The 17,036-nt window shown below is 40.2% G+C and overlaps 1 protein-coding gene across 1 annotated transcript in view; it reads right to left on the bottom strand.

The window, feature by feature from the left end:
- Nucleotides 1-17,036, bottom strand: part of kdrl (kinase insert domain receptor like) — a 66,434-nt gene that overhangs the window by 37,417 nt on the left and 11,981 nt on the right. The window contains exons 3-11 of the mRNA XM_041798055.1: nucleotides 13,944-14,161; nucleotides 11,144-11,271; nucleotides 7,107-7,266; nucleotides 6,840-6,976; nucleotides 6,572-6,743; nucleotides 6,020-6,146; nucleotides 5,741-5,910; nucleotides 2,493-2,649; nucleotides 261-372 (exon numbers count right to left, since the gene is read on the bottom strand). Coding sequence (XP_041653989.1) covers nucleotides 261-372; nucleotides 2,493-2,649; nucleotides 5,741-5,910; nucleotides 6,020-6,146; nucleotides 6,572-6,743; nucleotides 6,840-6,976; nucleotides 7,107-7,266; nucleotides 11,144-11,271; nucleotides 13,944-14,161 — 1,381 coding nt within the window. The remainder of the gene's footprint in view (nucleotides 1-260; nucleotides 373-2,492; nucleotides 2,650-5,740; nucleotides 5,911-6,019; nucleotides 6,147-6,571; nucleotides 6,744-6,839; nucleotides 6,977-7,106; nucleotides 7,267-11,143; nucleotides 11,272-13,943; nucleotides 14,162-17,036) is intronic.

Genomic DNA, 17,036 nt, shown 5'->3' with positions numbered 1-17,036 from the left:
AAATTGTAAGGATTTATTGATGTCACATGTTGAATGGGAGTTTAAAGTCATGGTCACAGGAGATTTCTACTTGAATCTATCCTTTCTATTGAGTTTCTGGAAATCTTTATAGATCTTCTGGATCCAATTCTCCTAAATCCCTCTGTTAAGTTGGTCATTGCTATTTGTCTAACCGATTTCATGCTGAGCAAAGTATGTTTCAAGTGCATCAGTTGTTTGAAAAACATTTGGAAACAGCAGACATGAAGTTAAATACATACCTTGTTTTTGTCTTTGATAAGTTCTTGTATGGTGTTTATGCTCTTTATTAAATTGTGGGAGTTATTTCCTTTTTCACCAACTTCAACCATGATTGGCTTGGTGTCAATACAGCTGCAGGACAGAGAAAGTACAGTAAAAGATGTAAGGAAAGTGCATTTTTCTGGCCTTGAAGAGATATTTCAGTATTTTTGAATTTGAGTTGTATGAGGTATGTAGCAGCGGCAGTGATTTCAGTGAGCATTGCTCCTTTAAGAGGGACTTGCTAGTTGTATTGGCCAGGAGGCTAGGCTATACAGTATAATAGATTGGCACAGTTTCACTGCAGAGGGCCACAAAATACATATGCACTTTCAAAAATGTTTAAGGCATTTTATTTTATACCCAGAGAGCCTCTGTGTTTTTGTCAATATTTTGCAATGCAAGAGCATGTAACCGATAGCAGAAGCCTGCATTACAAGGTAGTGAAACACAGAGGCTTTCTGGGTATAAAATAAAATGCTTTAAAAGTTTTCAATAGTGCATACATTTAAGCCAACATTGTTTTGTGGCCCACTTTTTACCAAAACTTGCTAAATTCTGTGGAGAAACTATACCCATCTGTTGCACTGTATAGCCTAACTTCTTGGCTGATACAACCTCATACAGCCCAACTTCAAAGATAGTGAAATATCCCTTCAACAATATAACACAGATAGAGAAGGCAGACTTGCATGTTGATTTTATCTTATCCTGCTCAGATCATGTGGTTATAATGAACTTTATACAATCCAGGTCCAGACCAGGCTGTCTATGAACCTACTGCCTTGATTTGACCCCCACCCTTCAAACCCTTCACTGCCTGTGGTGGGGAACAATCAGCCTGATGAGAGGAGGTGCAGAGGAGGAAACAGCAACAGCGACAGGAAGGGCTGTGCTGTGCGTCACCTCATACAGGAAACCCCCCCAGGTTCTGGTCGGAGGAGATAAGGTTTTTTCTGAGACCTTGGTGGTCAACAAGGGACAGCTGATAGCTTCTCAGCCTGGCGATAAAGACACCCCCATGATTCTGCCCCCCTGCATCTGCTTCAATGGACATCCAATTTAGTAACCCCCCTCCCCAAACTCCATGAGATTTAGATGAGATATGATCTTGAAGGGCAACATGTTGGATTTACAGTGACAGGTACTTTACAGGGTCAGGGCTGTATAAAACAAACATTTTGCACAATAGGCCTCCCACCAAGCTGTAACCGTTCGCCTGTCTCATTAGCTGCCTGCCCCAGCTGAGCCACTGTTCCTAGTGCCAGCCCTGATTATCTTTAGTGCTGCAGAAAGAGGTGCTTATACCCAACTAGCACTCTGCTATTACAAATCATAAATCTGGTATGGTGGGGCTGCTTTCTGTGATTGAATGGAAAATAATGAAAGCACTGCTGTATAAACACCATCGAGCAGTTAAGATAATTTATTGTATTTCTTAAGCACAATGTTGTTTTTACTAATGGCAGTGAGGCCTGATAACCCGAGGGTAATGGTCCATTGTTTTCCTGATCCTGCGACTCACAGTTCTGCTGCAGGGAATGTTCATGCTGTATGTTGGTTCACTACCAGCCCAGTATTCCTGTACAGTCATTCATATAACAGAATGAGGAATTTGAGATGAAAATATGTCCCGTGTGTTTCCCCCTCAGTCTATATAGCCACTGACCACAAACCGGTTCAGTTCTCAAGGGCTGCATTTCTGTGATTAATGTGTCATATTCTGGGCCAGGTTCAGTTCACCCAGCAGAAATCTGCTTGATAGTGGGATCCCATGGCTGAAATGGTGACTCTGGATCCTATATACCAGACTACTTGGTTATGTTATGAAAAGCGTTTCCTTAATATTTTGCAATTAACACACATATTCTGCAATTATAAAAAAGCTGACAGAATATCTAATATCATTAAGACACTTAAGGAGTAAAGCCCCCTGAATCAAATCTCTTATTAAACTTGCAGATAAAACTGAACATATAGTACACAACAGGTAACTGGAAGTGCATTCACACTTAATTCATCAGCACCGCATATAATTGATTTAGTGTCAGATACTGCTGGGTATTCAATACATCTGATGAAAATTAAGATTAAGGAAATTTTCCCTTTGCTATGCTTTTAGTCTACAAGACCGGAGAAAGGCAACAGACCATGAGAGCAGAAAACCCTATTTGAGTGATTCAGCGCTTGGAACATGGTGGATAGTGACTCACTCTTTAAGAGTCGGTCCTGAGTGACAAGGTTGCCAGAGCCATGTGATGTTTGGCAAAGGAAGCCCGGAAGCTGTGCAGGTTAGCTGGTGAGGTCTGCCAAGCACGTAGGGTTGCAGGTCCATGTTGGCGAGCTCCGCCTCTGAAATTCTTGGCTTCACTGTGAGGGAGGTAAATACGCAAAAAAGCAGACACAGAGGAAGAAAGAGGGAAAAAAAGAGAGACAGACAACAAGTTAGATCAACTATCCTCAACCCAGCCAAGCCCACTGTGGAGCCCCATAATGTCTTTATAATGAGGGATGGCAGTCATGATGGATAGCCATGAAAAAGGTGCTATTGACACCCGTTGTCCTTTAGACGCTGTTTAGGAGAAGCATGGCAGGATGATTGGCTAGCCAGGGGCTGTAGGTCAAAGAACGACCTCGCTGTGGCCCAGTGCTCTGGTCAGAGAATCAACCATGTGTGCTGATATCAACAACAGACACTGATCCTTGTGCCACTGCAGGAGGCAGTCCACATCATTCAGCCATTATCTCCATGACATAGCTTAGAAAACCTCAAAACCATCCAACTCCACTGCTTTTATCGTGCTTTCCCTCTCCTGATGGTCCATTTCTATCTTTTATGAACCTACTGTTTTTTACGTACTGGAGGTACATTTTTAGTTTGATCTGGCTTTTATTCCCTTTGGTTTTTTATCTTGTTCTTACAAAGGGTTATCCCCTTTTTATTTTTGAGCACCATGGTCACTCTATCATGTTTTGTCCTGTCCTGTGCCGTCGACTGTGTGTGAAAGGAGGCTGAAGTATTCACTGTAAACCACATCTACCTTCAGGTATAAATAAAGTTACCTTAGCTTACCTTATCCTTCCCAGTACACTAAAAACACATGCAACTGCATACAACACAGTTCTTCTGCTGAGCACTGAGCAGGAGTTTAAAGTAGTTCCCTAATTGAAACCAGGAACCTCTTCTCACTTTATTTATGTATGTGTTTTTCTATATTTTGTGATTCCAATCAGATTAAAGTCTAAGACAGTCAAGGTCCATAAATAACGCTTTACCAAGCCAGGGGCGGTCTCATTTTTCCAATTTTTGACATGCTGTTTAGGTTTACAGATTATGTTTAGAGGATGAAATGAAAAAAGTCATTCATTCCAAAGTGGATTTAAAGAGACTGGCTAAAACTTAGTTCTTCTATACTCAGATTTAATCAAGTAAAAAATAGGGCTGTTAAACGATTGCAAATTTTAAGTACAATTTGTGTGATTAACTTCTTGTCTGGATATGGACATGCTTTAATACAAAGTATTCAGACCCCTTTAACTTTTTTGTTTTTCTTATGTTGCAGCCTAAAGCTACTGACAAAAAAAATATTGTATTCTACACTCGGTGTCCCATAACGACAGGGAAAATGAAAATTTCAATTTTTTTTCAAATGTATTATAAATTTTACAAACCTGAAATATCACATTGGCATAGGTATTCAGACCCTTTGCAAAAACCCTTGAAATGTAGCTCAGGCTTTGCTGAGATGTTTCTACTCCTTGACTGTGGTAAATAAAATTGATTGGACACAATTTGGAAAGGCACAGACCTCGCTATTGTCGGGTACAACCTGACAACACATGAAAGTTTGCATGGCTTTCACAAAGAAGTTTTTGCAAACTCCAAGCAGGCTTTCATGTGTTGCACTCTGAGCAGCCACTCTGCGATAAAGCGCAGATCAGTGCAGAGCTGCAGTGATGTTTACCTTTCTGAAATCTCCACACAGGATCTCTGGCGCTCAGTCAGAGTGAACATCAGGTTCTTGGTCACCTCTCTCACTAAGGCCCTTCACCCCCGATTGCTAGGTTTGGCCAGGTGACCAGCTACTGGAAGAGTCCTGGTTGTGCTTAACTTCTTTCAGTTGAGAATTATGGAGGCAGCTGTGCTCTTGGGAACTTTCAAAATAGAAGATTTTTTGTAGTCATCCCCAGATCTGTGCCTGTCAGCTATCCTGTCTCTGAGCTCTGCAGGCAGTTCCTTTGACCTCATGGCTTGGTTTTGCTCTGATATTCATTGTCAGTTGTGAGGCCTTCTATAAAGAGCTGTGTGCCTTACCAAATCATGTCCAATCAACTTAATTTATCACAGGTGGACTTCAATCAAGGTGTAGAAACAGCTCTGCAAAGACTGAGAGTAATAAGAGGAACCTGAGCTAAATTTCAAGTGTTGCAAAGGGTCTGAATGCTCATGCCAATGTGATATTTTCGTTTCTTATTTTTGTTAAATTTGCAAACATTTCTAAAATTCTTTTTGCACCTTATCATAAAGGGATGATGAGTAAAGATAAATTGGAATAATTTTTTTTCGACTGTAGCATCAGGCCCCAACATAACAAAACTGAAAAAAGTGAAGGAGGTTTGAATACTTTATAAGTGCTCTAAAGATTGTAACATGAACTTAATAACAACAGAAAATTGAACTTTTTATGGATCTTAAAATAAATAAGCGAACATTAAAAAGGTAATTGTTTGATAACACAAGGTGAAGATGACTTGGATTGTCCATTGAGCTGGCTGTGAGATTTTTAAAGTGAAATGAGACATTAAGGAGTAGTGGAGGACTTATTTTACACCACTGTGGCTGCAGGGAGACACCGCAATGGCTTAACCAAAGCACACTAAAAGGGACAATAAATCATGTTATTAATTGCTATTTCAAAAATTGCACTAATTGTGGATTTTGTTTTACCCCAATAATGTAACTAATCTTGACAGCCCGATTAAAAACCTAACATGCTCAAATATTAAAAATGCTCTGGTTGAAATCGTATTTCAAAATCCTCTAATAGACATTACAATGACATGCATGCCCAGTCATTGTTTTTCCTCACACTGTATACATACTCTATGGAGCACATTGTTTATATGAGCTGCACTGTATATACACATGGTGAGGACGCAAATAAATGCTGGGGTCTGGGGGGGGTCTTGAGCGGCTGGGGTCTGCGTGCAGAATACAGCTCAGGCCATTTACACACTGCGCCAAGCCCCTTCAAAAGAGCCCCAGTAATCAACAACAGCTGCCCCGGCTACGTCAATCCAGCCCTGGAATCAACAAGCCCTCAAATTCCTCTCATACTAGAGCTGCTACCTGCCGTCCAGCTAGCTGTACTGAGAGCAGCTACAGCGCTGAGGCAGCCGAGGCACTGATTCATTTCCTCAGGATCAGCAAATCATTATCAGGTTTATGGCAAGAGCTTACTGTCGACTACCAGAGTGTAGCTCAGATTCCTGTACAAGCCCCTGGCTTGGTTGCCCAGGCTTATGGTGAAGACCCCAGCATGCTTCTGCTGCACATCTGTGATGATCAAGCTGAAACCAGACATCCTGTAACAGGTGGAATTCTTCTTGATAGAGACCCCATCCTTGTACCTGCAGTTTGGAGACACAGACTAACTTACTTATCAATTAAAAGAAATGAGCAGGTTTATTTATAAACTTTAGAAAGATCTTTCTGATGTGTCTGTGAACACTTGCTTACCATGCTAACATGTCTGGTGGCGGGAGAGCGTTGACCTTAGGCTCGAGCACAAGTTTTTTTCGACCTTCTTTGACAACTACTGTATTTGGTCTCTCATGTCTGTAGGAGATGTTGAGGAATGGATGCTCTGGAAGAAAAAACAGACATTGAAAGCCATGTCAAAAAGAAAAGGATGTAAAAATGAAGCCTTCAATGCAAAGACATGATAGCTTAAACACAAAGGTGCTTTAAATGAGGTGATTTTGTTCAGTCAGTTTGTGATTCCTATTTCAGTTTTCCTGTTTTCCCATATTGTGTCTCTGTTTTCCTTGGATGTCCTTTTAGTTATCAGAGTTGCTCTGATTAAGATTACTAAAAAGGTAATAATTTAAGGACTTGCAAAGAAAAAAGGATTTTAAACAGTAAAACTGAAATAGGAATGACAAATACAAGTTTACACCTACTGAACAAAATCATGACTATGACAAATATTCTTGTATTTCTACAATTTTAATCTAAGTTAAGAGATAATGCCAGTGCAGTTTTTGAATTCGTCACTCCTTCCATACTCACCATAGACAATAACCTTTGCAGAGGCATTTTTGTATACTTTAGGTTGAAGCTCAGCTCTGCAGCGATACAGCCCTTTATCCTCCATTGTAATGTTCGGCAACTCTAGAGACTTGCTCATCACATAAACTTTGGTAGATTTGTTTACGGTCTTATCTGTGTGATGCCTCATTTCCTGTAGAAAAAGAAAGTTCCATAAACTTGAATGCTAAAACCTGTGGTTCTCTGTATTTTGCTTTTGTAGAGAATCTCAATCAAATCCTTGATTTACCCTCTTCTTTGGAAAATCCCATGTGAAGTTTATTCTTCCGTTATGGGTGGTCTCACCAGTACAATTGAGGAGGAGGGTATCCCCAACCAACACTCTGACACGCTCAGGGGTGATTTTTACATTATTAAGTTTATCAGCTGTGAAAAGTAAACATAAATAGGTAAAGAGCTGAGTAAGGGCATCACAGACAGAGATTGAACGTCATCAGGTCATTCTAACCCAGTAAGTTATGGAAATGTTTGAAAAGGACACAAACAGCAGACTTACTCAGTCTATGAGGGATATACATGGATTTGAGCTCACGACCGTTGACCATGGTCTTACAGGAGAGCATATAAAAATGAGAATCGGGTTCATAGGGAATCTTGAACCCCACCTCAGGGTTCCATTCCATTTCCCTGACCATCTTCTCTGATAAATTTGGGACCTGTGCCAAGAAAGAAGAGCAGAGAGGTTTCTTTGGTGCCCATGGATATTTGATGATACTTTTAAAGTTGACTGAAGCTCACTGAGCCAGAAGGACTGAAGCGTAACAAACTCATTTAACATGTAAGTCATGCTCTGCTGGGCTCAGCTGGGGACAGACATTTGTTAGAATGATAGTGTTATCAATTTTTGTGTTGTTTTTTGGAGTGTCAAATATAAAACCTTCACGCAGTGGAGCACAGAACATTTTGGACTCTGACAAGGATGTACGTGCCTGCTGCTGTTTGTTCTCATGCCAGAAGTTTAAGGTGGGAGAGGAGGCAAGTGAAGGGAAGGAAGGAAAGGAAGCAGGAAGGAGGAGTGCCATGGAAATGCCGATAGCAGGAAGGTCACACAACTTTTATCAGTGCTATCTGAGTCCGATGTGTTTGTCCACAGTTGTCAAAGTGTTGCATGTATGCACAGATAGCATGTAACGAATATGAGAGAAAGCACATACAAATGTGGTCTGGAAGGCAGCACAACCGTTGTTTAGACCACACAGCTGAACTCCACAGATCTTCCTCTGCTTTGTGGTGTTAAGTTTCAAAATCCTGATGATGAGTTACCTGTTGTTTGCTGTGTCCAAACACAATGTGTGCTGTTGTTTCACTGCATTTCCTCCTGGACACTAAATTTAGTCAGAGGGTCTATTCTGAGGACAACACTCTTGGAACACCTTCCTGCTCTTACAGGAAGCAGACTGGATGACTCCCTCCGCTAGCCCTGAGCTTCCCTTAGACACCACAGAGTCCGTGGTCTGTTACGGTGTGCCAAAGTGATTTAACACACGCAGGGTGTGAGAACCACCAAGACGTCTTACAGACAGAGTGGCAACATTTTTTCTCTTCAAACAACAGATAAGGAAACTCTGTTGCTAATAATAGAAATCTTGTTCTCTAAGAGGTTGTATTTTAATTCATAAGCTTTTTTGTTTGCTTGCTGTAAGACACTAACAGGCATTCAAACTAAAGATGCAGTCACCATCTAGTTTATGTTTGTTTTTCATTTGCCATTCATTTACATTCAGCAACAGTATTTGATCAAAGGGACAATGTGTAGAATTTTCACACTGAAACCAAACAAAAAGACAACTCTAACCCTATTTATCTGCTAGTTGAGGACTTATATTTCCTCAAATATTTCCACAAGACTTTAAAGCCAGAGAAATTCTTAGTTGTAATGGTCCCCTTCTAATCATTGTGGCCATCATGATAGACATGATATGTTTCAGTCAAAGAATGCTACATGAGGAAGCGTGCTGGAAGCTTCCCTTCTGTTGCTGTATCATATTTGTGTTCTGTGTTGCTTATCTGTGAAGGAACATGATTATTCTGACACTGGCTGTGCTTTTTATGGCCCAAACTCCCCCTGTAAAGAATAATCCCCACCCCCAATCTCCTGACCGCTGTGGCATTGTGGCCTCACTAGACATTTCCAAGTGCAGTAGACACATGTTGCTGAGCTCCGCCCACTTCTGTTGCTTCCTTCTTGTTTTTAATTTTGGACTGAATAATAAATTATGCACTTCATAAGCTGTATTTCTTTAACAATAACCACTGTTCTTGTTGCATGGATGAGTTTCACATAATATACACTGATATAGTGGCTGAACATATCGGCACAGATAGAAAAATTAATTCTGATTTGAAGTAAAAGCAAGGTATAAATGGTGACATTTTTATATGGCATTTTAAAGAGCTCACTGTCTGTCAGCAGGTCGTTACTGTTCTGTCTGTACCTCTCAAATAGGCAGATGAAGCTTGGCTTGACTCTTATTATCAGAAATGCATTTTATATATATACAGTGCTTAACAAATTTATTAGACCACCTGTCATAAAAACAAGAAAACATAAATATTTTAGAAATCTTCCAAAAACTAAAAATGTTACTGTTATTTATTTGGCAAATAACAAACTGAAACAAATAAATAGTCCTTTTTCACATAACAACTAAAAACCTCATATTTTCTATGGCCTCTTTTGGCCTTGATAACAATTTGCATTCTTGCTGGCATTGTTTTTATGTACTTTTCAATAGTCTCTTTTGTTATTGAGTTTCAAATAGTTTCTAGCTGTTCCCACAGACTTGCTTTAGATGAAACTTTTGTGCCATCAATCTTTGAATCTACTAAATCCCAAATTTGTTCAATAGGATTCAAATCCAGACTTTGACTTGGCCAGTCTATCAGTTCCAGTACTCCAGATTCCTTTTTCTTGGTCAAATAGTCTCTGCACAGCTTTGAAGTATGCTTGGGCTCATTGTCTTGTTGGTATATGAACCCACAACCAATCAGATTCAGTCCAGAAGGGATTCCATGATGCACTAAGATGTTGTGGTAGACGTTCTTGTTCATGATACCATCGGTTTTCACTATTTGCCCACGCCGTATCCACAAATAGAACCCCACACCATAATGGAATCTCCACCATGTTTCACTGTGGGTGCAGTGCATCTGGCATCAAAACGTTCTCCAGCTATTCTGCGGACATAAACACAACGATGCTGACCGAAGAGTTCAAACTTGGACTCGTCCATCCAGAGTACCTTCTTCCAGTCATCAACAGTCCAGTGTTTGTGCTCCCTGGCAAATCTGAGGCGTTTCTGGATGTTTGCAGACCTCAATTATGGCTTCTTAGCAGCTATTCTTCCCTTTAAGCCTTGTTCCGTCAGTCGTCTGCCTATGGTCATTCTGGAAACTTTCTCAGATTCTGATCTAGAAGCATTCATTTCTGCTTGAAGATCAGCAGTGGTCTTCCTTCTGTCTCTAGTACTAAAAATCTTGAGGTGTCTGACATCTGCCTCAGTTACCTTTCCTTTCCTGCCTCTTCCTGGCGTATTTTGTAAGTGCCAGTCTCGGCAATTGACTCCAAAGCATACTTGACCACACTGTGAGAACACTTTTTGTCTTTCCCTATTTGTCTCAGAGACCATCCAGCATCATGAAGTGCTTTAATGCGGACTCTTTCATTTTCAGTGAGCTCTCCATGTTTTACCATTTCAAACTGAAATTCACCTTTTTATACCCAAATTTGAGCCGGCTCACTGGGCTTCTCTGAGAGGTCAGACATGAATCAAGCATTCAATTCATGGATAACAATAATAATTATATTTTAGCATTAAAAATATCATTTCTGCTAAAGAGCTTCTACATATTGGTGTATTAACCATTGCAGAAACATGAAAAATGATTTCGGTAGCAGTGCTGTTAATTTAGGGCAGCTGTGGCATAAACCTTTGGGTGGTGGTCTAATGAATTTGTTAAGCACTGTGTGTATATATATATATATATATATATATATATATATATAAATATATATATATATATACATATATATATATATGTATATATATACATACATAATATACATGTTATACAAAGGAATTAATTTAAATGGTTCATTGAATGCCTGTTTTGAAAAAGTAAACATCTGTCATTTATATCAGATCATCAATCATTAATTATATTATCATTAATTACAAAAACATCATCCAGTGACGTATCACTTGCCAAAAATGTGTCATGTATTTAAAGCAAAACAAAAAATATATATGTGAAATGTTATGACAATTTTTCTTTTTTTGGATTTTGTTAGAAGGTTTAATAAACATCTGTGATGCATGGTGTTCTTTACTGTAAACAAAAATGTATGCATGTATCAGAATCCTTCAGCTAAAATGCAAATATTTGCAACTGTCAGCATACTGGATACCACCAAAAATCACATATTGTGTATCCTTAATAATAAACAGTATGATCTCCTTAATAAATGTTTTCACTTAAGATAGCAGTCGTGAGAAGAAACAGTTGATCGTCTTAATGAGAGTGAGACCTTACCCCTGTTAGTGTCACAACAGTATCAGGAGAGGTAGTCCTGCAGGGGATCACAAGGCTAGTCTCATGCCTGTAGATCCCCAGGAAGCCATATGTCTTATAGTGGGGATTCACAAATGGTTCCTCATCATCTTTGGGACAAAAACAAACAGAATCCAAGATCAAAAACAAGTCATTCAGAAAAAGTCATTTTAAAGCAGATGTGGCCCCTTACTTTTGTCCTTTGGATGAACCGTGTTTTGTAACAAATTTACAGCTGATGATTTTGTTGCTAGAACTGAGTTTAACAATGAAATTAAATCAGGGCATCCAGCATACAGAGATCAAACCTCAGAGTAGAGCATTTCAACCAGATAAGGCAGCAGAGCACACAGAGAGCAGACAGAGTAGATGAGCGTTTCTACTGGGCAGCCAGGCATTACACAGCCACTGTGGGAACTTCATAGACAAACAGTCTGAGAGTTGTATGATGCTGAGCAGTGTTGGTGTTTTAAACAACTAAAAAAGACAGTATAGATTATGATTTAATAAACACCTGAAGGGTTTGAAAAGAGAGTGTTAGGAGAAGGAGCAAAATAAATCTAGCCTTTATTTTGTCTGAGTCATCTACTAATATATTAAGCATAAATAGAGCAACATCTTATGGTTGTATAATGTATCATTGTCCTAAATAAAACTGTTTAACAGTAGTGAAAAGCTTACTGTTATTTAACACTCAGAATTCTTCATTTGAATGGTACTGTTATTTTAACTGGTGCCATGTGACGGAGACCAAGGAAAACAGTAGCTGGAGCAGGAAATCACAGTCAATGACCAGGGCTTCCCGTGCAATCATGCTCAACCTTCCACCTCCAGGAGAAACCTCACCAGGAAACACCCCCCAACTCTCTCTTCTGAGAAACTCTTAAGTCTGAATTCATATAGACTGAAGTCCGCTTCCTGCTTTTAAGAACTAACTGCTGTCATAGTGTACATATCTTCTCTCCTTCCTCATTTCTCTGTAAGGCTTCTTCTTTTCGTCTGCTTTTTATTACGTTCTGACTTTTTTTCTTACTTGGATATTTTCCAGTTCTAGTGTCTCTCTGGAAATATCAGACTGCCCATTAACCACCTTGCTCGCTCCATTGGGTGCCACTGTTTGTGGACAGAGTTTAACACTGCACGCTTGCACTGGTGTCTGCAGATGACAATCACCCTGGGAAAACTACTCACTTATCAGGAGACTCAAGCAAAAAGACAGAATCCTTATCTTTGTTTAAGTGTATAAAAAAGTCTCTGTAATTCACATCAAACTTGGTTTTCCCAGTGCTGGAAAATACTTAAATTTGGGGGTGGAAAGGACATTTTCAGTGTCTTAAATCTGCTTTCTTTTTCCCAACAACATATTGACTCAGGTTACAGTAGTCAGAGGTGAAAGAAGTACAAGATGATTTTACAAAAGTAAAAGTACAGTTAATTTAATTAAAATGGACTTAAATACAGGTAAAAATACTGCTCTATAAATGTCCTCAATTAAATGGTAGACCACCCAAAATTTACCACTGAGTAGCTACTTTTGATACCTCGGGGGCTTGTGCAGTGAAATATAATGTTTTCTTCATGTGGAATAACGACAAGAGAATATGAATCTCTGACCAGGTTGTTTATTTTCACGTGTGTCTTAACCTAAATTAAAATAAAACCACTTTTTTGGAATAAAATGTGGGATCATTCTCTCTGTGTGCTACTGACTGTCGTGTGAAATCAAAACCAAAATACTGGCCAGTTTCATATCACTGACAGAAATCTTGGACTTCCTTTTTTTTGTGTTTTAGTGCTTAATTTTTTTCTCAGTGCTTAGTTTCTTTTTAGAATTTAGTGAGGCCAAATACTTCCATCAAAGGTTTACATCTGTAAAAGTAAAATTACTGATTATAAAAACAAGTACAAGTACACAAAAAGCTATTCAATTAAAGTTATTTGAGAAAATGTGATTACTTTTCAGCACCTGACATAAAGTAAGGAAATTGTGTTTGGTAGATTATTTCTTTGTTGTAACAATGCTTCTTGACTATAAATCTTATACCGATGGAAAACCAGTTTATTTCCCTTTTAAATGGTGCCTCATTTGTCAGGAACATGCATTTGTGGGATGAACAGCAAAGCTGAGTATATGGGCTGTGCCCATGAAAAATGTGCCGAATCTTCTCCGCCAATGCTAAACAGCTTATTATGCTGTTACCATAGACTCTTGTTTTGAGCTTTTGGTACCCCAGGTGCCTGACTGGAAACTGATCGTCGGCTACATCGTTCAGTTTAGGAACCTTCCTAAGAAAAATGGACAATTCGAACGCACCCCCACCAAAGTTTTTCATGGCTGCAACCCACATACTCAGCTCTGAAGCTCATCCCACAAATGCCTATTCCTTACAAATGAGGCACCATTTAAAAAGGAAACAGGCTTTCCAACAGTCTAAGATTTATTGCCAAGTAGCATTGTTAACAAAGAAATAATCTACAAAACACAAATTTCCTCATTATTTTTACCAAGTTTATGTTTAAAATTGTTTACTTTTTATAGCCCCTTTGTGTCTCATCTCTGAAAACTATCCTCTTCTACTGAAAAACACTAAAACTAAAGAAAACTAAACTAAAACAAGGCATTTTTGCAAAATAAAACCTAGACTAAACCTTTTTTTTTTTTTTAAAACAAAAGGTGAAAAAAAAATATATAGAAAATCCAAAACTATTATAATCTTGCTATTGGCTGTGACAGAGAAAAAGGCACCAATTCAAAGTGTGCAGAGTGCTTTTCAGGTCTCACCTCGGACATAGACATAGGTGGAGGCGACGTGGTCCAAACCATCTTTGGTGTACTGACAGATGTACCTGCCCGTGTCGACAGCTTCCAGGTGTGTGACTGTCAGTTTGCTGCAGTGAGAGTGAGGATGTCCTCTGGAATCACACTGCTCCACCTTCACCTGCCCTGATGAGAGTGACCGATTGGAATCAGGAAGAGTCCAGTTCAACTGGCCATGACCTCTGACAGGAGAAACAAAGAAAAGATTTTCCACAAAGATGAGGACAATAAAGGCTAAGCTGAATTTTTTATGACAGGACAATCTGAATGACAAAAATGATTTTATTTACTGTTTTTTATCCCTTTTCTTATATTCTAAGACTCAGGTGGCATTTGATTTATTGCTACTGAACTACTGCAAAGAAAGCACTGGATCCAATAATCAGATCTATTTTTAGGGAAAGTGTCACAGCTGGCAATGACCTCACAGTTGTTTAGTTCAGGATGGCAGCGGCTGCTTCTCCCCCGGGGGGACATTTCTGGTTTGATGATAATTTTGAGTTTATTTGAGTTAATCTCAACCTATCCAGCGACTTGAACTTTCACATGGGAACATGTTTTCCTTGAATGATGTGCTCAGCTAACACATTCTTTCCACACTGCTTCCATTTAAAAACTCTCATTAAAGAGATCCCAGAGGAACATCAAACATGTCTTGCATACCACTCGCTCTGCCTGTAGAATTTTGGGTCAAGTAACCTCCAACTCTGATTCAGTGTCAAAAAACAAGACAGTTCTGTATGGGCCAGGAGTCTTAGCATATGGCCTTGTAGGGAAGCATTACATTAGATGGACATGAGTTCTTGAACATTCCTTGCGGTCCTAAAAACTGATGCAAGACCCTAAATTCTTAACAAATGTGAATACAGTACACTTGGGTCCCACCATCCCTGCAGGAATTTGCTTTTGATAAACATGAACCACCACCACAAGTTCCTGTGAAGGATCGTCCCAGCTTCTTTGAAGTCAGCAAGGGCCCTGAGGCATAGACCTGTCCCCGTTCTATTTCCCCCTGGGTTTTCTGTCATCTAATTAGACCAGATTCTTCATTCATTGGTGGCAGTGAGTTCCCAGACTCTTTTCGTCTCGGCTGACCTCTAACTGACCAATAAAGGGAACGAAAACTTGACTCATAAACTTGCTCAATTATAACAAAAACTATTTTTAGTAAGATACTTGATGATTTTGAATTTTCATGTTCACTAATGGCTGCATGTAGAGGCAGAATAAGCATTTAGCTCCTTACAATGCTAAATCACATGCGAAAAATAAGCAAATTAAACAAATACTTTAGCATCACCTTCCTTTATCTACACATGATAAGACACCAGGCTAATTATCAGTTAGCATAAACAGGCCTGCTACACCGGTCCAGTTTGTGCTGTCACAAAAATTCCCTCCCTTTCTAAACAACACCAGTAGCACTTTATGCTTTGGTGCTGCTGAGGCGTCGTCGACAAGTTTGCAACTGTTGTGGCTCAACCTGGAGTGGTCAGTCAGAGTCAGTGCCTGACTTCTCTTTAGAAGGACTCTAGCATCCCTGCGGTGACAAGGGAGCTTGCTCAGCTAGGGATTGCCATCGCTGCCTTGTCTGAAGTGAGACACCCTGGCTCTTGTGAGACTAGTGTGATGGATACACCTACTGCTAGTCCAGCTGCCTCAATGGATGCCGCACTGAGGCGTATGTGGGCCGATTAGCCCCCTTAACATCAGAGGCAGGGGCAGGTATTTGGCGTGCTTTTCCAAGCCTAATCCAGCCCACTGCATCCTGTGTACCTGGGACCCTGGTGGGTTGGACCAGATCTCAGGGCAGCCGCATGCATCATGTTGGGAGGATGCCTACAGAGATGGGGCATGGGCCTGGTGCGGGCCTAGACGATGGCCATCAGGAAGCTGCAGCAGCAAAGGCCAAGGTTGTTGCAGCTAAGTGCCAAACTGGAATATGCTCCTTTACCTGACCTGACTTTATGCTTTATTTGTACAGACATGAGCCTGCACAGCAGCGGGTAACGAAGGCTTCAAGCAGCTACTTACTGACTGTGAGTCAAGCTGTTTAAAACCTGTTTTAGAGTGGGAGTGTGTTTTTCTGTTTGCATGTGCTGTGCCTGTCCGCTCCAACTCCTGCCAGTGCGACTTTCATACTAGGCGCGTGGATGCTACATGTTAGCCGCATCTCCCTGATGTCTCCGCTGAGGGTTTATACAGAAACTAGGGTGCCTACATTTTATGCCGGTGTAAAGTATAAACACATCCTTACACATACAAATGGGGTTACAGCAAAGTGAAACCAGAACATTGCCAATGAAGATATAAAAAAACAAAAGCAAACAAGACAACAAAGAGGGCCATTTCAAGTTTAGAATGTCACATACTATTGTTTTGCATTTATTAACAGCTCAGTGGTTATAAATCAGACATTTTAATGTACTTCTAGGGCCTCTGAGGATCTGAAATTCCATCCATCCATCCATTTTCCATGCCGCTTATCCTGTTGGGGATCGCTGGAGCCTACCCCAGCTGGCAATGGGCCAGAGGCAGGGTACTGGACTGGACTGGTTGCCAGTCAATTGCAGGCCACAGGGCTTTCACATCAACAGCCAATTTTTTGTTAGAGTCACAAATTAACCTAACGAGCATGTCTTTGGTGGTGGGAGGAAGCCAAAGCACCTGGAGAGAAGCCACGGATGCACGGGGAGAACATGCAAACTCTGCACAGAAGGGCCCTGTGAACTGGGAACTTCCTTGCTGTGAGGCAACAGTGCTAACCCCTGCACCGCTGTGCAGCCCAGATCTGAAATTTAGTGTTTTAAAGTGAAGGCTCCTTGAAACTATGCCTTTCTCCTCTACAATAAAGAAGAGCTGCTGCAATTAATTCTAGAGCATGTTCATTTTCCAAAATCAATGTCCATCCACATACCTATCATATTGTGCCCTCTTTACTGTGAGGCAGTGGGAAATACCTAACCCTAAAGCCAAATATCCCATTTTCCATACTTCTGAGTACTTCAGTATGAAACAAAGCCTTCTAATTTGTAAGGCCATATTTTCCATTAAACG

The sequence above is a fragment of the Cheilinus undulatus genome, linkage group 10, assembly GCF_018320785.1.
Source record: "Cheilinus undulatus linkage group 10, ASM1832078v1, whole genome shotgun sequence".
NCBI lineage: Eukaryota > Metazoa > Chordata > Actinopteri > Labriformes > Labridae > Cheilinus > Cheilinus undulatus.
Note: the sequence above shows the minus strand (reverse complement) of the source record. Positions and strands in the feature narration are given on the sequence as shown.